General features: G+C 42.7%; 2 protein-coding genes across 5 annotated transcripts in view; one reads left to right on the top strand and one right to left on the bottom strand.

Annotated features, from left to right (window-relative positions):
- The window catches only part of STAB2 (stabilin 2), an 86603-nt gene extending 80973 nt beyond the window's left edge, over positions 1-5630 (top strand). For both annotated transcript variants that reach the window (XM_083401266.1, XM_083401265.1), the window contains exons 66-69: positions 1021-1131; positions 1916-2038; positions 2460-2576; positions 3227-5630. In XM_083401266.1, coding sequence (XP_083257392.1) covers positions 1021-1131; positions 1916-2038; positions 2460-2576; positions 3227-3277 — 402 coding nt within the window. In that variant the 3' untranslated portion in view covers positions 3278-5630. The remainder of the gene's footprint in view (positions 1-1020; positions 1132-1915; positions 2039-2459; positions 2577-3226) is intronic.
- A 1045-nt stretch (positions 5631-6675) lies between these two features.
- NT5DC3 (5'-nucleotidase domain containing 3) overlaps positions 6676-25114 on the bottom strand; it is a 44574-nt gene continuing 26135 nt past the window's right edge. For 2 of the 3 annotated variants that reach the window (XM_083401272.1, XM_083401270.1), the window contains exons 4-14: positions 24075-24130; positions 22003-22093; positions 20754-20891; positions 19333-19393; positions 17277-17379; positions 17041-17142; positions 15616-15697; positions 15203-15289; positions 11184-11324; positions 10443-10507; positions 6676-8492 (exon numbers count right to left, since the gene is read on the bottom strand). In XM_083401272.1, coding sequence (XP_083257398.1) covers positions 8231-8492; positions 10443-10507; positions 11184-11324; positions 15203-15289; positions 15616-15697; positions 17041-17142; positions 17277-17379; positions 19333-19393; positions 20754-20891; positions 22003-22093; positions 24075-24130 — 1188 coding nt within the window. In that variant the 3' untranslated portion in view covers positions 6676-8230. The remainder of the gene's footprint in view (positions 8493-10442; positions 10508-11183; positions 11325-15202; positions 15290-15615; positions 15698-17040; positions 17143-17276; positions 17380-19332; positions 19394-20753; positions 20892-22002; positions 22094-24074; positions 24131-25114) is intronic. The other variant, XM_083401271.1, reaches the window with a different exon arrangement.

Here is a 25114-nt window from a genome sequence, read left to right as displayed (position 1 = left end):
GCAAATCTCCTTGTTATGTGTGAACCAGGTTACGGATGCACAACATGTAGGCTGAACAAAAGAATACTTCCTTGGCTACTATGAAATCCATGGCATAGGGTGAAATGCCTCCAGGCCAGATTTTGGGAGAGCGGTTTTGAAGAGTGGGATGACCCTGCCGTAAGCTGTTTGTGCTGTTTGTGCATGGACAGTACTGGATATCACCCATACTTTTAGCAATACATTGATTACAATCAGAATATTATTTCAGATATATTGTTTTGCCTGGAAATATACAGTGGCACCTTAGGTTACAAACACTTTGGGTTACAGACTCTGCTAACCCGGAAGTAGTACCTCAGGTTAAGAACTTTACCTCAGGATGAGAACAGAAATCACACGCCGGTGGCACGGGAGGCCCCATTAGCTAAAGCGGTACCTCAGGTTAAGAATGGTTTCAGGTTAAGAACGGACCTTCGGAACGAATTAAGTTCGTAACCAGAGGTACCACTGTATATGAAATCAATCAAAAGGTGGTGGCTTCAGTCTTCGGTAGTATCTAGTGTTGGGTAGACACGAAGGGAGCCAAAGGTTAACACACATTCCTAGGAAACTTGGTAATTACAATCTACTAACTTATAAGTACCGTAGTTGTCATATTATAATAACAAACATACCGTATCAGGATTGAGCAAGTAAAGTTACCCAATGAGATGGAAAGAATGTGACATTAGTTCAGCAAGAGATTATATCTGCCTAAAACTAAAATGTAGCTGAAGCAAATTCCCTTTTAAGAGAGGCTAGATTCCACCTCCTCCAGCCAGCTGCTTCCAGTAACTCTCGCCAGAGAAGAATTGAAGTTTCCTTGGGCTGATGTCCAATAACACACTAAAATAAGGGGCTGAGTTCTTCAGCCATGAGCGGGATCATATGAGAAGGATCTAAGCACTAAGAAATAAGCTCCAGCTGTGTTTTGAAGAAACTTAGAAAGGTCAGATAAGTATTTGTCAAGTTGCCATTTGGTTTGCTTTTACTTTTTAGGTGGAAAAACGGTATGTGGCTGGACAAGCTATCCTCGAATGGGACATCATTGCTTCCAATGGGGTCATCCATGTCATCACAGCACCTCTGAAGGCTCCTACTGTGCCCCATGTAAGTCTTGTGCAACTGGTCTCTTTTGTTAACTCACTTGCTGGTCAACTGGAAAACTGAACAAATAGTCCCACTTCTTCTTTGGAAACAGATATGAGCTTTGATAAGAGTGCATACAGATGTCCATAGCTTCAGCAGGGAGCCTGCTACAAAAGTGCACTCACTTTATTTGGTGCACGTAATGGTTTCTCTCCCAGATGTATCTCAGGGGAAATGGTCCCGCACCCTGCAACTCGCCTGGGTAATTTGCAGCAGAATATGGATTTCCACTGCACTTTGGCTGGCCGTCGTATCATTCACAGAGCGATTCCTCATCCTTTGTGAAGCAGGACAGCTTACTACGGTCTTGACCACTTTATGCATTTGTTAGACTTAAGCATGTTGGCTGTATCCACTGATAATGCAGTCCCCCAAGTACCTGCCCGTTGCCTCGTGAGGCCTTGGGAGAGGAAGGAAGGTTGCCCACCTCGAAAGGCATAAACACACCAATTGAGGATACTATTTATTGAATCTGACAAGGTGGGCTCTAGTTTATAAAAACGTATGCCACAATAAATTTGGGAAACTCTGAAGTACCACAATACATGCTGTTGTGTTCTTTACAACTAACAGGATTATCCATATTCCAATGCTTTAGACATAACAAGATTACTTAAACAACATGTAGCATCCAGTAACAGCTTTACCTTAGTCCCAGAAGCAGCTTCTTATCAGGCTTCCAAGAGGAGGGTAGCTGGAAACTCCCTTCCTAAAGCATTGGTTTTCCTTTGCTGTCTTCACTTAGGCCTCTCTACATCCCGGAATTGGAATATTCTTTGCAGTCCTCCTGGTCATAGGGATCATTGCTCTAATTGGCTATTCATACTTCAGATTTAAGCAGGGAACCATTCGTTTCCCATATTTCAAGGTAAGAAACCAATGCAAATGTAAGTTGACCTTCATAGCTACCGCTTTTTCCTGAATTTTGACACAAGTTTTTAATTAGTGGCAATTGAAAATGTAGAAATTGTCCCCTGCCCAAACACAATTGCTGTAAATGCTGCACCTTTGATCATGAAAAAGAATCATGACTAGTTTGCTTCCCTTTAATGTAACTATTTTCAGAAAAGGAAGACACAAAAGCAGAGTTCTTCCGCTATTTCCCATTATGAACAGGATTTGGGCATCTTCATTTTGTTACCACCTTGGCCTGGTTCAGACATTATAGGCAAGCCATTGTTGTGAACATTATGAATGTTTGCTAGAAGCACTTGTAAAAATATCCTATGACTTCTGAATTCCTCAGTTTATCTGTGAAACAAACTTGTTCACTTACTTATTTAAAACAGCAAAAGGATGATATTGATGTGACCACACTGGACAGAGCACCGTCTTCAAACATCTCAAACCCTAACTATGAAAGCTCCACAACTTCAGCACCAGATTCTTCTTATGATCCATTTTCTGTAAGTTTTCATTTTGATTTCGATAAGATATCAACAGAACTATGCACCTGAGCTTCTTCTGAAAAAGCGAGAGCATGTAATACGTTGCAGCACCAGTTTTGGTGACAACAGGAGCTATGTCAATTTACCATGATTTATTTTTAATGTCTCTTGCTATATCAGTGTCTCTGTATGCAAGTCTTAGCTGAATGAAGGGCTTGCTCAGACAAGGAAATATGTGAAGCAGGAATTCCACTTCTCTCTGGGAACACCGGACAGAGACTTTCCCAATCTGAGACCCTCCAGGAGCAGGGCTTTTTTTCAGCTGGAATTGAATTTTGCATAAATGAGATACTACTGCACAGCCAGTCCCCACTCACTGGATAACCAGACACTATCTTTGCCTAATCCTACCTCACAAGATTGTTGTGAGCTGGAAAGCAATGTATGCCACCCCAAGATCTTTGGAGAAATCACGAGGTGAAAAGGACATAAACAAATGCTTTGTTGTACTGATTTTACAGGATGTCAGTAGCAAAAATTATGCCAAAAATGAATACTGTTATTGTAACCCATTCTTCTTTTTTGTATTTTAAATAGGGAATTGCTTTGTAAATTAGTATTAAATTCGTATATAACTACAACATATAAATTGTAGGTTGTTTTTTCAGGTTTCTGATGAACAGCAACTGGTGAGCAGTGGTCCCCAGGATGAGATCTGATGCCTGAATGTGGAGATAAAATAAGCAGCTTTTCAGCTAAAGCAATGTGAAGATACAAGGAAATGCCAAGAATTGTCTGGCTTTAGGGAGGGACATTTGAAGACTATGGTAAATTCTCAGCAAAGTTGCTGAAGGCAATTCGGTTTCTTTCAACGCTTTTTTACTATTATATTGTACAGTTCCTGCTTTCCTGACATCCAGTTGTTCTTCAGGGTTTTCTACTGTTCTGCTTTTAACTCATAATTTTCATGGGGAAAGGAGTGCTCCTTATCATATGCTGCAGATATAGTTAGCTATACATTTAAAAAACAAAATAATGCATAATCGTGAACATGGGATTGCTGACTTTGCTCGACTGAAATTTGCTCTTGTAGGGGGGCCCTTCATAAGAATTTTCTGCTGTTAAAAAAGTTTATTCAGATACATTTCATTGCAAAAAGTGGCTTCTAATTTCAGCACCATTCTGTCCAGGCAAAGAGTTACTGAGGGCTTATGTTCCTTTTATTTAACTTTTTTTTTTTTTCAGGTTCTGATGATTTTATTACTTCCTGATGGATCAGTGAATTATTAGCCTGATTGCCCCACTGTCAGTTTCCATGGAAGCAGGCTTTAATTAAATCTTCTTTCTTCCAAGAAGCACTATTTTGCTATAAAAGTAAATAGAGAATGCAAGAAAATTGGCAATTAAGGCCTCTACACTACAGAAACAGACATTGGGGTAACAGAGATAGGACACTGGTGCCTTCTCCCTTTGCATCCATCCCATGCTCAAGAGGCAGCAATACAGGCTAAATCTAGGAGTAAACTTTTAATTAAGATTGTTAAGAGATTTTCCTTACGGTTAAAGCAATTGCTGTATAATGTAGAGCAACAGCAAGTGCAGAACCTCTTTAACTGTAGAGAAGCGCCACAAGGGTAGAAGCACGAAGTATCCTAATTCGTTCAGAAGCGAATGAAAGGATTGACTAAATCCAGCCCTTACCTATGGCTGTTAAGAGAGAGTGGGGCATTTATATGAACTGAGAATTGATTCTCTCTCGAAGTCACAAATTACTGAGGAAGGCTACTGAAAATGTGAACGCTAGCATTCTATTTGCAAGACTGCACAGTAAATCCAAAGCTTAGCAAGAGCAATGCTACTTCCTCTTTTGTTCCGATCCCACCCAATTATGGAGCTCACTGAATGGCATTGTGACTTTGCTAGCTCTTAAGAGCTGTTGGGAAGCTTAAAAAGAGGAATGAAGAACCTTGTACTCCTTGAAAGAAGTGTAGGATATATAATTACAATAAATTGTAAAATACTGTACATTGTGTCTGCTATTAAATGACTAACGCCTCTGATTTCGGAGAAGAATTCCGGCGAAACTTTCTGCTACTGGAAAGCAGTGCTATAAAAATAAGAATACAAGTATCTCCCCACTTACATGCATTTGACTCATGTGCGGCACCAGGAAATAATTCGAACTAAACTTCAAAAAGGGCAAAAACAGCCTGAAAAACAGTGGGTAAATGCCTAGTGGTCTACCTCTGAATTACGGCCACTTCAGGGTATGGGTCTACCCCCTCCTTTTTTCCACATCGTCCTCCAGTGATGAAGAAAACAGAGCCACCGTTTCCACCATTCTTGCCAGTCTGGTAACTACTGCTGGTGTTTTTCAAGGGTTTCCAGAAGGTGTTTACAGGCTTTTTAGATGGTGCTCCTCACTATATGTGATTTCATGTATACATGTGGTACCCAGGAACAGAACCCCCATATAAGTGGGGAGACACCTGTACTGAACAGGTAAGGATCTTAAGCAGGTTCCCTGTGGATGTAATATCACATCTTGTAGACTTCTAGTCTAAAATTCAGAGGGTTGTGTGTAATTGCCACCATTTCTCTTCAAATACAGTTTCATGCTGCTGGAGGCTTTTCTATTACAGATAAATTTTTAAAACCAACAATTACGACTTCCAGTCTAATTATAATCTTAATGAATGTGACAAGACATTTATTGCATGATGTTGTACCAGAGACATTTCGGGATACAAAAAAGAAAAATTATCTGGCAATTTCTATTTTTGGGGAAGTCAGTTTGTCAAGAAGTAAACTACTGACCTCCTTTTTGGTATTCAGATACTGACAAAATTCCACATGGCTACAATATCAGAAGTTGTGGGTGCTACAATAAGTGATTACAGTGCTTTTAAATAACATCAGTAACATAAATGAGCAAATGTTAGTTTGCAGCTGGTTAGGCCCCAATCACTTCACATGCAAGATCATTTTACAATATACGACATCATGTAGCAGCAAATCAGCACCAGTTAATATACTTTGTATACAAAGAAATAAAAGTAATCTGCAATAGAAGTAGTTTTCTACAAAGCGATTTTGTACAAAAATTCTGTGTGGAGAAGGAGTACACAACACTGGATAGTGTTCTCATAAACCCTTAAAACACTTTCTGCCATAATTTTCTAGAATACAAACTAATTCCATTCTTTAACATCTTATACAAATACAGTCTTTTAAAGGGGCTTTGGAAGCCTAGAATATTAGATGCATTTCAAGTAACACCAAGTCTTGGTTATGCTTTAACAATCAAGTCCAATCCCTTGGATTTTCTGTTTAAAGGGCTTTTCCCTCTTTTTTAAAAGCAATAAAACAGAGGCGACTGTTCTGATAAAGCTTTACCAATGACTCAGCAGAGTTTCATCCACTCTAGCACAGAGCATTAAGGTGCTCAGTGGCAGACATGCATACCAAGTATAACATTTACAGGCAGAAAAACATCCCCGCCAGCGTCACCAAAAGACAAGCTCAAGCCCCTCCGCGTAAGATGGCAATTAGGCGATATGGCCAGCACATCATAAGAACACAGGAAGCTGCCTAATACTAAGTCTGATCAGTGGTGTTGGCAGTGGCTCTCCAGTGTCCCAGGTAGGGACCTTTCTTGAATCCCTAACTGGGATTGGCAGGGTTTGAACCTGGAGGTTGTATGTCTGAATGCAAAGTACAGTGGTGCCCCGCAAGACGAATGCCTCGGAAGACGAAAAACTCGCAAGACGAAAGAGTTTTCCGTTTTCTGAGTTGCTTCGCAAGACGGATTTCCCTATGGGCTTGCTTCGCAAGACGAAACGTCTTGCGCCTTTTTTTAAAAAACCGCCAATGCATTCCTATGGGAAACCGTCAATACACATTGGTGCTTCGCAAGACGAAAAAACTTGTAGAACGAAAAAACTCGCAGAACGAATTAATTTCGTCTTGCGGGGCACCACTGTAGATGCTCCGCCACTAAGCCACAGCCTCTCCACTCCTCAGAAAACTAAGCAAGTCTGTGTCGATGCAAAAACAATTATAAAAAGTAGGGGAAATACTTAATGCCAGAAAGGGAGCTCCTTGGTGCTTTAGGGGGATCACTGCGAAGAGACACCAAAAATAAAGCTTGATATCTGAACACGTCTATAGGATCGTCCATGTGAACATAGCTCTCACACAAAATGGGCTTCATTTGCCCTTCAAGATATCAGCACATCATCCAATCCAATTGGTTAAATTCGCATTGCACTGCATTCACATGATCCAGCCATTCAGGGATCATGTCAATGCAATTGAAAACGGGGGGAAGTGGTGCCAAAGCAATAAAGGGAGGAGAAGAGATCCACACCCCACCCCAAAGCCATAGCTTTCAAGGCGAAGAGGAAAATTAAAAACTTCAGCTCGGCATTACTTAGAAGTCTATTTCAATGAACTGAAATCCCGGACCATATTGAGTCATGCAAGCAGGCAGTTCTTAAGCAACACAGAGAATTAGAACAATGTGATTAAAAGCCTCTCACGTACATATAAAATGTATACAAACTAGTAACACACGAACTTTACCTGACCAGCATTGGGGGGACCAAATTATTTCCTAAAAATAAAGAGAACAATTCTTTCTATATTTTGAAGAACTTCAGCAGACAAAATACATGACTTCTAAAAATAAAAAAGGAAAATTGTTTCAAGGCACCCTTCCACAACCTGGAGCTCTAGAATCCAGATGGTGATGGCCCTAAACTCCTATCATCCTTGACCATCGGCTCTGCTAATGGGAGTTGGGAGTTAAACAATGTCTGGAGGGCAGCAGGTTGGGGAAGGCTGTTTTAAGCTGCCAAGGATGATGGGAGTTGCATTCCAACGATAGCAATTTGGAAGGGAACCTAAGTTGTACATTTGGACTCCAATCTAGCTTGCACACAACTGGTTACATAGCAACTACTGGCTCCAGGTAGAGAGGGTTTGTCCTCCATCTGAATCAACCCAGCCAAGTCCAGTAGGACTCAGATGAGCATTCAGATGCACATCTGCATAGAGACACCTAATTCTGCATGCAGATGATCTCTGCAAACACATTCTGTAAGTTGTAAATTAAATTTAGGTTTGTAAGTATGGCACATGTTTAAACTCTTCCCCTGCTTGGAAGCAGCTGTAGGGAGAACACAAGATTTCTTATCCCCCTCATAGCTTCAAAACTTATTGAAATTTTATATTTCTTTCTCCAACTAGAAGAAAACTAGCTACAATTTAAGATAAATCCAGTTTCAAAACACGTCCAAAATCCAAAGTGATGCTCATCTAGAGTAATATATCTGGCTGCATGTCATACAACTAGAAATATCTTAAATTGTTGTTTTATGTGCAAATAATTCTTTTTCAGCGAATATTCAGCTGGGGGAAGGGATCTATTTTCTATTTGTGCAGCACGACCTATCAGCTCTCACTAAAGTCAAGAAAAGAGACCTAAATAGAAATATTTGCTCTATAATCATATACACTAATAGTTACTACAGCTATTATAGAAGAGATAATTGCTTTTAAAGATACATTCATGTTACGATAAATATACTTTGCTCTACTGAGACAGTGGAAGAGGGGAGGAAGGTGGTAAAGGGTTGCCATTATAAAAACCAAGGGAGAGAAAAGAAAACTTATTTGATTTGAATCATCTCTTGCAGAAATGGTATTCTGAATGTACCAGTGCACAGTTGGTCTGACCATGTCGGGAGTTCATGCTGCAAAGGAGTCCTCCTTGGATAAAATGTGTAGTCGTGGTCATAGTTCAAAAGGCAACTCAAGGATGCCATGTAAATATCAGCAAAGCGAGACAAGCGTCTTAAAAAATAGGTTGGGTTCTGGTCAGTCCTGAATAAGCTTCCAAACTGAGAATTGAAGAAGTTCCTGGTTGTTTCTCTGGGAGGGGTAAGAAAGATATGCATTCTTAGAATTGTCAACCCCTTAAGGGAAACCAAGCCTTCCAAAGTGCCTAACAGTTAAACCAAAGATACTTTCTTTCCCCAGTTAAAACCAGTTTATTTATATATTTAAACAAGGTACCATGCTATTTTGTAAACTGAAAGTCACCTTCAGAAAGCATCAGTTTCATCTTGCTTCACAGATATCAAAGAATCACAGAGTTGGAAGGGATCCTGGGGGTCATCTAGTCCAACCCCCTGCAATGCAGGAGGAATATGCAGCTGCCCCATATGGAGGTCGAACCTGCAACCTTGGCACTATCAGCACCAGGCTCTAACCAACTGAGCTGACTTCTAAGACAGAAAATCCAGGGGAGGAAACTTCGTCAACTCTTTCCCCTCTGCATTTTGCAATGTCTTTAGAATGTGCTCCTGACAAAGATTGCATTCATTTGTTAGTTTAACTTATGTACAGTGGTACCTCGGGTTACAAACGCTTCAGGTTACAAACTCCGCTAACCTGGAAGTAGTACCTCAGAACTTTGCGCCAGGATGAAAATGGAAATTGCATGGCGGTGGCAGTGGGAGGCCCCATAAGCGAAAGAGCGCCTCTGGTTAAGAACTGTTCCAGGTTAAGAACGGACCTCCGGAATGAATTAAGTTCGTAACCCGAGGTACCACTGTACTGCCCATTCAGTACAGCTCTCAAGATGGTTTGCAAACCCATTTCCAAAAATAAAAGAGCATTCAAACTATTAAGCCAACTATAAATAATGTAAACAGCTAAAAAAACTAAACCAACCAAGGAATAGCTAGTAAAACTATCAGAAACCAATAGGGAGATAATTTGATGCAAGTATCTAAAAGTACCCATCCTAATGAAAACGAAAGTAAAATAGGAGGTGGGAAGATCAGGGAAAACTACAAATGGCTCAGTTGTCATATATAGTTTGGCCCCTGGAATCACAGTCACAGGGATAAGAAGAAACATCAAAAGCTTAAGTTCATCGATTCACAGCAAGACCTTGAAGACATATCCAGTGTCCTGATATTGTACCTCTGACCCACATACTTCTCTTGCAACCTATATTAATTTGGTCATTCCTTCTGCTCATCCTACTCCTAGTTACATCCCTGCTGACAGTGTCAGTCAATGCTGGGGTTTAAGTTAGTGCCAGTTTTAAGCACTGTCAGATTTTTAAAAATATTTTTTAAAGGTCTCAAGGTTGGTGTTCTGAGAAATAATTATTTCCATTATGCTTAAAGTTCTGATGGCCTAAGATGACAAATAATCCTTTCATATAAAGAACATCAGAGGCAAAAGTTTAGATCAGTTTTTCACCTCAAGTGGTTGGAGGAGAAAAGGGAGGTATTTGGTGGAAATGTTTTGTGAAGAGACAACAAAGAACTCAAAGTGTGTGCTACAATATTACGTCAGGGCACCTGCGACTTCCCAAAGCAAGCATGTGATTGTTGTGGGGAGAAGAGAAGCAGCAATAGGTGCATTCTCTAGTTTTGTATTATGTCACACCCCATGGCAGCCATTTTGTGACTGGTACCTATAGCACTCTCAAAATTCAGTATGTGCCCACTGGCTCAAAATGGCTACCAACCACATCCTGCAGGGTTGCATTTGGACATATTCAGGTAATTAGAGGATTAAAGCCATCCATGAGTCCCATCTCCCCATGTTACCTATTGCTTCATAACCTTGATCACAAAATGATGCTCCTGATTATATTTTGCAAGACAGTACAAAAAAGGAAACCCTGTTTCCCCAACAGCCAGATTTGGTATCCAATGGTGTTGAATACTCTGCTGTATCTACTACTATTAAGAAAGGTAATGGGAAAACACAGCAAACTGGGCACTGTCGTACATTGCTAAAAGCTTGTATCTGGATTTGCATTTTCAAATCTTGAAACACATTCCCAGTGTTAATGCTTACCTCATTTCCTTTCTTTCCTTTTTCCACTCGTGTAAAATCAGCTGAGAGTCTGGATCCCTGTGAACCTGAAATGATAACAGGCAACCTTGTATGTTCTTAACACAGACTCATTAACAGGAAAAGGACATGAGTATATTGTAGTGTAATCATGTCTGCACACCATTAAGAAATTTGACACAGAGGGAGAAACGTGAACAAGATAAGAGCTGTGGCTTTTTAACTTGTCAGCACAAAGCTAATGTACTATGAAGGAGCAGGGGATTGTATCCGCCACTGGAACAGGGAGCAAAGCTGTTTTCAACCACCACCCACTAACCTGACAGCACCCCATGCCTCCACTAAACCAGCTCTGCAAGGTCCCCCAACCCTGGGAGTGGGAGGAAGAATTGCCAAAAATAGTTTCCCTCATCCGACTGTTGAAAGCCTTGCTGTCAGCTGTGTGACCCCAATTGATGAAACCCATTACTTAATGCTTTTAACAAAGCCACAGAATTTTTACAGGGTTGTAGGGGAAGAATACAATTGCTTTGAGTGCAAGAATATTTGTATGAAGACGTCCGTGTGTCTATAAGAGACAGCAGGAGAAACAGACCTAAATATAATTTCTGATGAAAAGCTGTTTTCGTGTTTAAGTTCTGATGGCACATATTTCTGCCCATTTTTAAATTACATTGGCAACACCGGAAACCCTAGAGGAATTTGTAGAAAGGGCTGCAGGCAGCTAGAATGAGCACAACAAACCTGCATGTGTTCCAGTAATCCAGTGAGAGTCTGAAGCCAGGTCATGGTCTGAATGTATTGCTCTGTGTTCATGATCTTAATCTCCGTCCGTAACTCCGGAATAATTGCACCTGTTCGCCAGCCGTGCTTTAAGGTCAAATCCTATTTTGCCAGCCAGGATTACAAGACACAAAAGTGTTAGTGTTAAAACGATTCAATGTGTACTCTTTCACCCTAAAGGCCATTTGTACGGTAATTCTTGCTTATACATAAGCAGCAGTTACACGCTAAGTGGATCAGCTGGGCCACTGTGCAAATAATTAAGAGGAACAAACTAAGAGGGAATCCACCTGATACCAGGTAGCCAGGCCGGAGAGCTCATGGGGTAAACAACACACAGCTGACCAGGAAGAACATTTGTGTCGGGAGAACAGGGAGGCAAACCAATTAGGGGGGAAATATTATAACATGTGGAAATGGTAAAATATTAACAGAACCTGCGTTAAGCTGCTTAAACAGGATAGGAAAATTTCTCCTCCTGTTGTAATAAGGAGGCTGGGGCCAAAAGAAGAAAAAAGACCATCTGCAGTCCTCTGCAAACTTGGAAGTAATCCCCAAAGAGCAAGCATGCAAAGGATCTAGCTCACTATTGCCAACAATGACTGGAAGTGGTTCTCCAGGGTTATTCTCAGTTCTAATGTTGATGTTTTATCCTATATATTATGCACAACACACCCTGGAATCTGCTAGTGCTGCATGGCAGGATAAAAGTGAAATGAGCAGCACTCAGTCATTGCATTTTTACACACATGATATACAAGGGACTGTACAGACTCTTTCACTGTCACTGCAGGGGAATAAGCCTGTCTTAAAAAATAAACCCAGCGAAAGACTGGCATTTTTATACTTCGCTATTACAAAACAATCTCTAACAAAAAATAGAGTTAGCTTGCTTTATTTTAAAGTTACTCTGAAATACCGTATTTTTTGCCCTATAGGACGCACTTTTTCCCCTCCCAAAATGAAGGGGAAATGTGTGTGCGTCCTATGGGGCGAATGCAGGCTTTCGCTGAAGCCCAGAGAGCGAGAGGGGCTTCAGCGAGGCTGAAGGAGCTTCCAGGCTTCAGGAAGCTATCCGCAACTCTTGCAAGCCCGACGGGAGGTCCTGCAGCCCAAAAGCTCGGGGGACAGCGGGGAGGCGCAGCGCCGCCACCCCGCTATTCCCCGAGATGATCTGGAGGCTGGCGGGGTTTGGAGAAGCAAGCCTGCTTCTCCCCCCTGCCAGCCCCACAAGCTTGGGGGATAGCGGGGAGGCAAAGCGCCGCCACCCCGCTATTCCCCGACCTGATCTGGAGGCTGGCGGGGGTTGGAGAAGCAAGCCTGCTTCTCCCCCCTGCCAGCCCCACAAGCTTGGGGGATAGCGGGGAGGCAAAGCGCTGCCACCCCGCTATTCCCCGACCTGATCTGGAGGCTGGCGGGGGGTGGGGGTGGAGAAGCAAGCTTGCTTCTCCCCGCTGCCAGCCCCACAAGCTCGGGGGATAGCGGGGAGGCGGAGCACCGCCACCCTGCTATTCCCCGACCTGATCTGGAGGCTGGCGGGGGGGAGAAGCAAGCTTGCTTCTCCCCGCTGCCAGCCCCACAAGCTCGGGGGATAGCGGGGAGGCGGAGCGCCGCCACCCCGCTATTCCCCGACCTGATCTGGAGGCTGGCGGGGGTTGGAGAAGCAAGCCTGCTTCTCCCCCCTGCCAGTCCCACAAGCTTGGGGGATAGCGGGGAGGCAAAGCATTGCCACCCCGCTATTCCCCGACCTGATCTGGAGGCTGGCAGGGGGGAGAAGCAAGCTTGCTTCTCCCCCTCCCGACCAGCCCCACAAGCTCGGGGGACAGCGGGGCAAGCCACTGCCCCACGGAGGCTAGAGAGGCTGTCCCTGAAGGCAGAAGAGGGAGACGGAGCGCTCCGTCTCCCTCTTCTAGCTTGAGGATGGCTGCGCAAACCTGGGGGGGAAATAAAAAAATTTCCCTTGATTTCCCCCCCAAAAAACTAGGTGCGTCCTATGGGCCGGTGCGTCCAATAGGGCGAAAAATACGGTACATTTAAGTCTCCCAGCCCTCTGTATACAGAGTCAATTTTGGGTTAGCCCTGATGTGATAAGCATCCTTCCCAGATAGGAAAAGGGAGGCTTCAGTAATTAAAAACTCAGTGCTAAAACAGCACTTGCAACAGCAAGTCCCTTACTAGTTTCTGTGAAGCTTCTTCCATCATTAGAAGGGGTTCTGCTTCTCCTATCAATGGATGTAAAAGCTTCAAGGCGTAGTTTAGCTGTAGCCTGATGAAACACATTACATGGGCCCTCCAGACAAGTCATTGGCCACATTCCTGGGAACTGCTGGGGCTGGCAGGGAGATTCCCTATGCCATCAGGCCCTTCTGGGCATTAGAGCAGATTTCATATGTTACAACTACAAGTGGTTTTTCTTTCCCCTTCTGCACCTTCCATGTGATTGGCAGGTGGAAGGATAACTTAACTGCTGGATGTCAGCCCAACGACTGTGATGCAGTAGTCACAAGATGTTTCAATTAATCCCTGTTTTAGCACAAATCATGACAGGTCTCTTTGCAACAGGCACGGCCCTACATCCATGTGTCAATAACAGGCACATTCAAGGACTTTACCAATTGCGGCTGCAAAGCTACCACTCTGTATATCACCTTGACTACCTAGTGGATAAGTGAGTTAAAATGAACACACATAAAAATATCAAACAGTCTGGTGCTGAGGTTCTTATAGAGGCCCACCACACATGGTCAGCTGCTAAAATGTGGAGTAAAGCTGGGAACATCCCCAAACCTAAATCCAATTTCTATTGCACAAACTGCTTTGTAATTCCTAACTCATCATCTTATTTATTGCTATTTTTGGCCTGAGCATTAGTCTGCAAAGCTGTCCTTATCTCTTCCTCGGCCTCATTATTGAGATACATTAAGTAATATTTTACCCAGCTTACATTTATAGACATGGAAAAGATGCCCTGTTAAGTTTTGAAGTTAGAGAGAGAGAGAGAGAGCGCACACATACAAGAGTCCACTGCAAAGTGTAAGAGATCTGAAGTACTCAAAAGTTCTCCACTTAATTCAATTCTCAATTCTCCACTTAAATATAACAGTAACTCATTTGAACTGCAATTATTCCTGTTTTAGGCCACTGCAGAGCCAAATGGTATGAATGTCCCAGAAGACCTGTAAACGCCATCTTGGTAGTCATGATAACCCCAGGACTAATTGGTATTTACTGTACGAATGAACTCATATGTGCTTATCTGCTTGCACTGAAGCTTGGAAGCCTTCGCTTTTTTGTTTAGCTAGCTGGGAAAGGAGAGGCTTCTCATGCTGGCTGCCTGTCAACTGCACCCTTATCCGAGTGATGGATGGGAGTGGGGAATGGACTTCTATCCCAGGGGTGGTTAACTGGGTTATTGCTGCCAGCTTACGTAGCTTGCTTTTTGATGAAGTAACCCATACACGATTAGCCCCTCACAGACAAAGCCATTATGCTTGCCACTTCGGCATGTGTCCCAAGGTGTAGTGGCAAGGAATCCTGCATTGCACTGCTGTATCTAAGTCTCTTGATATATCTCTATGATAAAGCACTAAAACTGATCACTCTGGAGTTTTGTACATCTTCCTTTGGGATCCCTGCACATCAGTCAATCCTTTGCCCCAATCTGTATTTGGACCCACAGGAAATGACAGCCATCCATATCTAGCCCAAAAACTTAGCCAAGTGCCCTGCAGCCTTGCTCCCAACCATTAAATAAAACTCAGAACTACGTGGAAGGTGCAATAAGAGGCTTATGTTTCCCCGAACAGAAACAAGTAATCCCATCAGTGCTTTACTCACTTTTATGGCAGAAACTTGGCGCATTGGTCTATCTTTTTCATAAATCTCCCTGTTTTACAAAATTATTTTCACAGTACGCAGGTCGTTTCTGTAGACATGGCCAGCTTTTATCAAACAAACAAGTAGGGGAGCAAGTTACTTACTGCTAAATCGCTATAAATGTGATCCCCGAAATACAAGACTTTGGAGCCTCTCCAGCCAGTCAGCTTTAGAAACTCATATAAGTTGCCCTACGAGAGAAGGGAGGAAAAGACAAAATTATAAGTCATAAACAGAAGCTGGTGACTGTCATGCTGGCAGCTTGCCCTCTCTGAGGAAAAGTAAAATCTTTGCTTTTCACATGAAAAGCAGATGCTAATATTGTCAAGAAGAAACACAGGGCTGGCAATCAGCTGATACAGACAATGAACGCGCGCGCACACACACACACACACTTTTCAATGCTGCTGACTAAGGTTGCTCTGGATCTTGTGTATGTTCACCATGATTGTCAGGAAGGTCCAGTTTGATGTGAAAAGGTGAGGGGTATAAATATTTAAACAAACAAAAAACATACCTGTTTGTATATCTGGCCTTTCTGCAGTTGATGGATTTTGTCCCAAAGCAAAACACCTCTCTCATTCACCTTGCGGAAAGGTCTGTTTAAAAAATGAGAGAGGGAGTTCACAAAGATCATTGACCTAATAGTACTACTGCCGTCACCACTCAATGGAAACAGATACAACCAGAATATAAGAAGAATAAATTACACTCTCCTGCAGAGTATCCCTGCCTGCCCCCCAAAATAAACAGCTTCAGAAGTGTAGGAATAGTCTTCATTCAGTAAATCCTGTTGAGGCACAACAACTTACATGTGGATGATCCTGGAAGTCCCTTCCAGTTTTAAATATTGATCATCACTGAGGGAACTGGGTGACCAACCCTTTTGGTAAAAACCAGCAGTAGCCCTGGTGAAGGACTTCAGAAAACCTAGTTCACTGAATACCTGGCTGCTCACCATAGATCTTCAAGTCACACAGTGTGACCATAGTAAATTATAAAGCAGCCTAATTTGCAAAGAGGTCAGCTCTTAATCAGATGCCATCAGCTTTTATTACCTAAGTCTTTAAGATAAACTCTCAACATTTTTTGAATATTAACCACCCATTACATTCACCTGGCCTCCTGCATCAGCAGCGTTATGATTGTTTGTTTGTTTTTAACTACTACTTCTTCTTAAAGTAGACCAGAAGTCCAAAGCATGAGATTAATGCACATTCTAGTGCAACTTTTCTCAAATGGTGGGACAGTAACCAGCCATGGACCTCCATCCACTTTCAGGTGGGCCTCAGTGCTACGGCCCACCCGGGGCTTTCTCACTTGCTTCCCCTGTCCCTTGGCCCTTCCATGGCCTTTTGGTTTGACCAATGTCATCAACCACATGCAGGAGATGGTTAGAGAGAAGCTCACAGGGTTGGAAGGTGAGGGAGGAGAAAGATAGGAAAACATGATGGGTGGACATAGGGACCGGCTGAGTGTGAGAAAGAGAAAAGAGGGGGGAGGAAAGGAGGCGAAAGTGGTGGTCTGAGGGAGAGGAAAAGGAGAAGAAGTGCCCAGGACCACTTTTGCATCCTCTGTCGCCTTTGCTTCACACATGCATGTACACTCATATCCCCACTCTACCCGAATTCCTGTCAAGCTAGAAAGGCTCTCTTGGCTAATTCTACAGTGGTGTCCACCTGCTCTGCCTCAGAACTACAAATCTGGCCTCAGGCGGCAGGAACTGAAGAGCCAGCTATGTGTCTGCAGGGGTAGAAGGGGAAAGAAAGGGCTCCCACTGCTGAGGGGAAAGAGCCAGCAAAGGTATTAGGAAACCGTGAGAAAGAGGTTAAAAGGTTAATGGTTTTAATCATCATCATCATAACTGAGGAACACGGGGGTGATGGATTTGTTAAAGAAGTGAATGTAAAAGCAGAGGATGCTTTTACAGGAAGGGACTCACCTTCTCTTGTCATTGAAAAAGTTTGGCTTGTCAGCCTGGACAATGACAACATCGAAAAGTTCCCTCCAGTCTTTCCCAACAATGTACTTCATGCCTCTGTCCCTGCAAAGAGCAAACCAATTTTTACTGACACAAATATTACTAGCCTGCTTTTTTTTTTTTTTTAAAGCAACTACCGACACCCATTGTTTTAGATAAACACTTTTGGTTTTGTACGTATGAAGAAATCCACCTACACGAAACTGCTAGGGCTGTTTGTGATGAGGAACATCTTCTTGCCGTGATCTGCCAGCTTTGCAAGCACCGCCCGCGTTTGCTCAGCATAACAAATGTATTTCTCTACAGAGAGAAAGGGGTGGGCAGAGAAGGGGGAGAAAGACACAAGTTACAAAACCCCAGATTATATTATGTATATATCAAAGCTTGTGTAAATTCTAAGCCTGCTCATGTTCCCTCCGTTACACTGTTTTTGGGTTGAGTACAAGCCGTCTGAGAAACGCAGTGTAAAAAGATTCGCAATGTAAAGAGCAATAAGAGTCCACAGGGTAAATTGGGGGTGTGGAACCTTTGGCCGTACGCACATGCCCCATATGAACTCAGACATAAGGATAGAAGCCTTTCTTTGGAAGGTGCCCCCATTTCACACAGAAGGCAACATGATTTGTGTCTCTACTGCTGTGAATGCCATGTTCTTTTAAAAAGAAGAAGCAAAGGTTAAAATTCTTAAGAAGAGAAACTGCAGCTTGAGCTAATCATCTGGAATCCAAGCCCTGTAATTTGAATGCACTTCCCACAATCCCAGAAGGGCCGGCAATAGTATATGCTATGGCCAACGGTTGCTGAAAAATGTTGTTGACATAAAAGTGTTTCTGCGAATCCGCCGAAAGTTCCAAGGATTTGACCTGGCATAAAAAAAACTACTTCCAAGAAAAAGCCCTCACTCAAACCCTAAGCTCCTAAATTTGTGAAGAGGTGTTATCCCTGGAAACCAAAGGTTTATAGCTACACCAGACTGGAAATTCAGACTCCCAAACACCCTGGCATTTTGAAGCCTTTAAAAGGCGCATAACATTTCTGAACTGTCTAAACATTTTAAGGAACATCTTGTGCACCATGACTTTAAAAATCTAAAGCATCTGAAAGAATATTCCTCATTAAATAAATCTAGCTACCGTGCAAGCCTGATGAATTGTCCTGGTTTGCCACCTTTGCATCTAGAGGGGTGGCAATTTGTTCCGGCTCCAGCCTACATCATGAGGAAAATACAGAGACTTGCAGAAATCAAGTGCGACTCACGACTCTGGGTGCAAGAGGTCTTACGGCCAGCATGCTCTGGAGAAACAGCACAATCTAGCTTGCTTAGAACAGCAGTGGGCATAGAATCCCTACAAAATTCAAGGAGTCCAGACGACCAGTTTTACTGAACCCTGTTTCTCTTCTTAGATTTGGAGAGGGAAGAGGCAGAAAACGACAGAAGTAGCAAAAAGCTGGTGCAAGGGCAGGTTGTGTATCCTTATTCTATACTTCCAATTCAAAATCTCAGTGAAATATCCAAAGTGGCAACATCTGTACTTTAACCCCATTTTCTTGTCACTCAAGATCACTGTTCTCTGGTGGCTTACAGGATCTGTAAAATAAAAAAAAGACAACCGCAGCCAGAGATTCACACCTCTGGCTGGGGCACCTTCGAGGAAATATGCACAAGTCCTTCAGAAACTTGCACTTTTCCTCGTCAGGCAGGTGTAAATTACTAAAAGGCAAGCTCTGCAGCAAAAGTGCGAAAAGATGTTGTACAAGTGACTGAAATGACGTATTTGAGGCTTTCTGGAACATCCAAACAAGCTCTTAGAAGCCACACACCATTACAATGCCCACATCCTTGCACATACAGCCACCTTGCCTCACTGAAGATATGGTTCCCACAACACCTGTTGCAGTTCATGTCCAGATAAAGGCAGTTGCCATTACCCCTGACTAATACAGGAATGAGCAATGTGTGTTTGGGAGGAGATGTCCTTATGTGATGGATGTGGAACCTGTAGCCCTCCAGATGTTGCAGGACCTCCCGGACCACACACCATATTGGCCAGAGCTGATGGAAATTGCGTCCCAACAACACCTGGAAGGGACCATGGCTTTACCACTGCTGCCCTACATTACTTCAACAATTCACACTGCACCAGGTGTTTGCAAAAGCACGAAGAACACCATCTGTTAGAACGAAGCACTGTAAAACATTAACAGTAAGAGGAAAACAAGTTGTTCCTTCATAAAAGCTCTCTTAACACTTACCAATATCTGCTTCAATTGCACTGTACATTATTCCTTTGATGTGGACATCTCTGATCGAGTCCTGTCAAGGAAATTAATGTAAATGAACAGGGAGATCTTTCTCCAAATTTAAATTTACTCAACTGAAAATGGAGTATTAGTGAGTGGGACACCTTCCACCCCCAACTTAGAGCACAGTCTTTAATAAGTATTTTGGCTGATTGCTAGACTACCAAAAGCAGGTGTCAGGAAGTGCAAGATATCCAGACACTAGGAATGGGGGTAGCAGAAAAAAACAGGACTAAGGAAATATTTGTTTATTGAATTTATATACCGCCCTATACCCTATATACCCCCCTATATCTCAGGATGGTTCACAGAATAAAATCAAAATATAAAACCACAGAATACATAATCAAAATAAAAACAACAATCCAGTACCCCCCCAAAAAAACCCACTTGATATAGGATCCCACTTGAAAATTTCCTCAAATAGGAAAGCTACATACAGTGGTACCTCGGGTTAAGTACTTAATTCGTTCCGGAGGTCCGTTCTTAACCTGAAACTGTTCTTAACCTGAAGCACCACTTTAGCTAATGGGGCCTCCTGCTGCCGCCGCGCCACCGGAGCACGATTTCTGTTCTCATGCTGAAGCAAAGTTCTTAACCCGAGGTACTATTTCTGGGTTAGCGGAGTCTGTAACCTGAAGCGTCTGTAACCTGAAGCGTATGCAACCCGAAGTACCACTGTACTTTGACACTGGTGTCATCAAGTAGAACTCCTAATTTTGTCTAAGACAAGCCAAATTTTGCATAAAGGGAAGCTGGACTATGTAATATTAAGTTTTACAAACTGTATAAGTTGCACAATTTATTTAATTCCATTTATGAATCACTTCTCGTAAAATATCCCAAAGTAATTTCACAACAGCATATAGCTGACTCTCTCTCCAGAATCACTCTCCTAATCACAGGGAACAGTCAAAGCATGGAATGTGGGGAGGCTGGGGGGACCCCGGCATTGATACTTAGAAATCCTACTCGCTACCTTTCCCCCACTCCTCAGTTTTTAAGATTTCCAACAGGAAAAAGAAAAGTTGAATTTTGCACTTCAATCCACACTTTTTAAAAAAGAGCTTCTCATATATATTGGGCAATATCTAAAGTTAGACTCATATAAGCCTGCTTTTCTCAATGAGTCTACGCTGAGTATGACCTCATCGCCAATTAAATCCAATAGCCAGAAGAACATTTATACAAGACTATAAATTGTTTTGCAGGCCATATAGTTTAGCACAGTGTGCAGTACCCTCCTCATTATAATGAATTTGCTGTTTCGGAACTGGAGGAATGTGGTAGTTGGCAAAGAAGGAAATCGGCATATGCATCTGGCAGCATGAAAAAGTCACACGGATGGATGTTAAAATGGGACAAGTCAATACCTTTACATCTTTGTAGAGATGAACTGGCTCATAGTCTATATTGTTTTTCAGAAAATACTCATTCACACAAGACAAGAGCGTCATTTCAGGCAAGGAGAAGATATCCATGAACTGCTTCATGGCGTTACCTTGTGAACTCTGCAAACAAGCATACATGTCATAAACCAGTTTTGTAAAGCTTTAGTTTCTGCTACTTGCATTAAGTCTATAGGAAACAGAGGACAGACACAACAAGACTGGTTTGGAATGAGTCACATGGGAACATCAGAGAATGGTTTACAACATGCAATGTGTGCGTTTAAGTGTCTTGTGAAAACAGGTTCTGTGCTAGAAAATAAACAATTCTTAAACAATTTCAGCTTAGTGACAGAACACTGGTGAGGGTACAATAAAACATCCTTTTCCACATCAGTTTATAGACAGCATAAACTAACCTGTTCACCATCAGGCACAACATTAGTGAACAAAATCCTTATACAGTACATGCATGGAATCTAGATATCCACAAGCATTAAAGTTCAGTACAAAAATAAACTATGGAAGTCTTGAAAGGCATGGCAATTTTTGGAATTTCTGGGCCAGTCAGAATATGTATCTCCACTGCCATTTAGTTATTGCCTCATTAGCTTGGTGATAACTCCACTGAACTACCCCTCTAAGGATGTAGCCAGAAAAAAATTAAAGGGAGGGGAGGTGTCCTAATCACAGGTTACCTACCCGTGACATAGTGAGTGATGAGCCCTAAACAAAAACAAAACAAAACCAAGCCATCCTAAATCGGCTACATTTCAAGTAATCTTCTATGTTTCTATTTTACATTTGCATTCCCACAAACCATCTATATGTTAAGGTGGATGTGGCTCGCACCATAAGATTGTATTTCGAAAGCATCCAATTTGATAAGCAACATATTTCAGAATGAGCATTCGACTACATGCACTTCCTTGCGATGCAACTGGTTTTAAAAATATTGTTTCTCCACTCTTGATTTCTGCATGAAGAATAATAAAAAGCAGCAGCCATCTCAACAAAGGGAAATGCCAGTTCGAAAGAGGCAGGCCACTATTTCCATCGGCTTCCATAACTTGATGACCTAAGTTATGAACTCTCAGCTGACAAGAAATGATCTGTTAGTTATAATAAAGCTACTGAGACATTGTTCTATATGTCATGGTAATAAGAACACATGATTCTATTATGCCATCATATGGAATTTTTAGTTAAGAGATGTACTGGTTTGTACTTTTACCTTTCCATAGAAGTCACTCATTTGTTCCAAGGGGACATGGGACCCGTCGTACATGGCAATGACTTCCTCATCCGGGACGACACTCATTCCTCTGGCAACAGCAAGAATAGCTTTAGTGCCAAAGCCAACCAGGTTTCATACGGTGGTACCTTGGTTTACGAACTTAATCTGTTCCGGAAGTCCGTTCTTAAACCAAAGTGTTCTTAAATCAAAGTGTTCTTAAACCAAGGTGTGCTTTCCAATAGCAGCGAGGGACTCAATTTACAAATGGAACACACTCAACAAGGCAAAGTTCACAAACCAAAAACACCTACTTCTGGGTTTGCACTGTTCTTAATCCAAATTGTTCATAAACTAAGCTGTTATTAAACCAAGGTACCACTGTATCGATATTCTACACAGAAAACCCACATCTTCACTAGTCTCACGTAAGCAATGGGTCAGCCTTAACCATTATGAATACTTCTTCCCTTATCTGATGTCTCAGATTCTGCAAGGAACACCATGCACTGCCAACAGAGGCAGACTGACAGTCTTGTCAAGTGAATGAAGGAAGCCAAGTTTTACCACACTGACACATTGTGGATCTTAAGCTCTCATTTCTGTCCTAAAAGTTAATTAGACACTAATTCTTTAAGGCCCCAAGGGCAAAGTTAAAAGAAGGCATTGCCCCCACTCTTTTAAACTTCATTATATGAAGCACAGATTAGTAGATGGTATTTTAAAAAAGGATTATAGCCAATTCATTTCGAATCTTAACACAGCTCAGCCTCAATGACTTTCAAAGTACAGCAGAAGTACATGTTACAATCAAAGGCTGCCATGTTTCAAGTAAAGCAGGTACTATCTGTGCAGCTTTTTCCAGATGAGTTCAGTTAGAAAGGATGGGTTTCAATTAGAATCACAATGGACAAAATGCACTTTCCCAAGAATATTGCAACCTGCAGGGTGCAAAGCAAAGGGTGATTACACACACACACTCCTCTGCATTCTGTTTTCATGATTCCTTATATTCAAATCCTTGCTAGAGTAGATGAGTCATTAGCAGAAGCCTAAATACCATGCAGTCCTGCACAGTCTTCTAGTACCATTTGGCAGCTGAAAGCAAGGACATTAGTCAGCGGCACGTGGTCGGCCAACCCTCCCCAGACCACACAAGCTAAAGAACAGACTATTTCACTCAGCCATTTCTTCAAGCAGAGAACACCACAACACAGGGGCTCATTTCATCCTATATAGTAGGGACGTCCAACTCCCAAGAGACTGCGATCTAAAAGCTAAAGGTAAAGGTACCCCTGACTGTTGGGTCCACTCGCAGTCTACTCACAGAATAAAAAAACTGGCAGTGATCTACCCCTTTTCGGGGGGCGGGGGTCAGGTCAAAGTTGTTGACCTTTTTGGGGGTTCAGGTAAAAAATGTTGACTTTTCTCTTGGGGGGAAAGGAAAATGTCGCTCACCAGAAGATCACTCAGCCTCACAGCGAAAACTCCACCTTCCATTCTTGCGATCATGCGCAAATGGAGGGCGGGGTGAGGCCAGATGCTCTTTTTTTCTCCCGCAAAGGAAAAAGAGCCCGCGATCGACCAGTTGATTGCGGTCGACTGGTTGGACATCCCTGCTATATAGTAATAGCAAACTCATTCTTCACAAGACAATTCTTAAGTAGCCAAAACAACGCTAATGAGGCACAGGAGGGAGATCTCATCCAGATTGTGGGGACCCCAAATATTTGCAGAAATAATGATTTTTAAAACCTCCTTTTCTTGAGCGGGGGCGGGGGGGGGGGGAGAATGTGAAGGGAGTTTGGCCACAAAACAGCCCAATGAGGACTGAGTACAGTATGCTCCCTGGCCATGAAATTCTGAATGGATTGGGGGAAATAGGATGGAATATCCTGAAAGCTGCCATGATTGGCTGGCTGACTAAACAGGAGACCACCTGCTGCAACCTATCACTGCATGTCCCGCTTGCTGTATTTGAATGTTTAGATTTTTGAATGTTTAGAGTCCCCCTGAAGAAACAACAACCTCACAGCAACATTTTGCTGTGAACTATGCAGGTTAAGACTTACCTGTACACTGTTCCCAACTGAATATAATGAAAAGCATCAATCTTCATCAATAATGCCTTTTAAAAAAAGAGAAAGGTTTTACATGAAACCTATCAAGACTTCACACAGCAGTATTTTGATGAAGTTACAGGCAAATACAGTTGTCCATGATTACTACAAGATTTAGAGCAGGCTTCCTCAAACTCGGCCCTCCAGATGTTTTCAGACTACAATTCCCATCATCCCTGACCACCGGTCCTTCTAGCTAGGAATCATGGGAGTTGTAGGCCAAAAACATCTGGAGGGCTGAGTTTGAGAAAGCCTGATTTAGAGTTATATTAGAACTTAAGAAGAATCCTGTCGGATTTGGCTGTAGGCATATCTAGTCCAGAACTCTGTTCTAACGATGGCTAGCCCACAAGCAGAAACGTAGCACATTTCTCAGTGAATGAGCATCTCCAATTAAAGATGCTAAACAAAAGTTTTATTAGAAGTGCAGCATAGCGGGACCTACCTTATTTTTCGCTCTATAGGACACACTTTTTCCCCTTCAAAAATGAAGGGGAAATGTGTGTGCATCCTATGGAGCGAAGACGCCATAGCCCCGCGACCCTCTCCCGGCTGGAGAGGTAACGCGTGGCTATGGCAGGAGCCTCTCCGCTGTGCCTTTCCGCTGCTCCCTGACCTGCTCTTTGGGGCTGGTGGTGGGCTTCCCCCCGCCAGTCCCAAAGAGCAGGTCAAAAGGAACCTGAAGCCTGGAGAGCAAGAGGGGTCAGTGCACACCGACTCCTCTCGCTCTCCAGGCTTCCAAGGTAGCTGCCTGAACGCACCTTAAACGGCACCTTGTTTTAAAGCGGGAAAACAAGAGGGGGAAAGTTCTCCCCCTCTCTGCGCAGCGCCTCCTGCTGCTTCGCTGAAGGGATGCTGGGCAGAGAGGGGGAGATTTTTTTTTCTTGTTCTCCCCCCTCTAAAACAAAGTGCGTCCTATTGTCCGGTGCGTCCTATGGTGCGAAAAATACGGTACATAGATGGGCAAGATACTGCCACTGTGGCCAAAACTT

Source organism: Podarcis tiliguerta (assembly GCF_965153285.1).
Source record: "Podarcis tiliguerta genome assembly, chromosome: 10".
Taxonomy (NCBI): Eukaryota; Metazoa; Chordata; class Lepidosauria; order Squamata; family Lacertidae; genus Podarcis; species Podarcis tiliguerta.
Note: the sequence above shows the minus strand (reverse complement) of the source record. Positions and strands in the feature narration are given on the sequence as shown.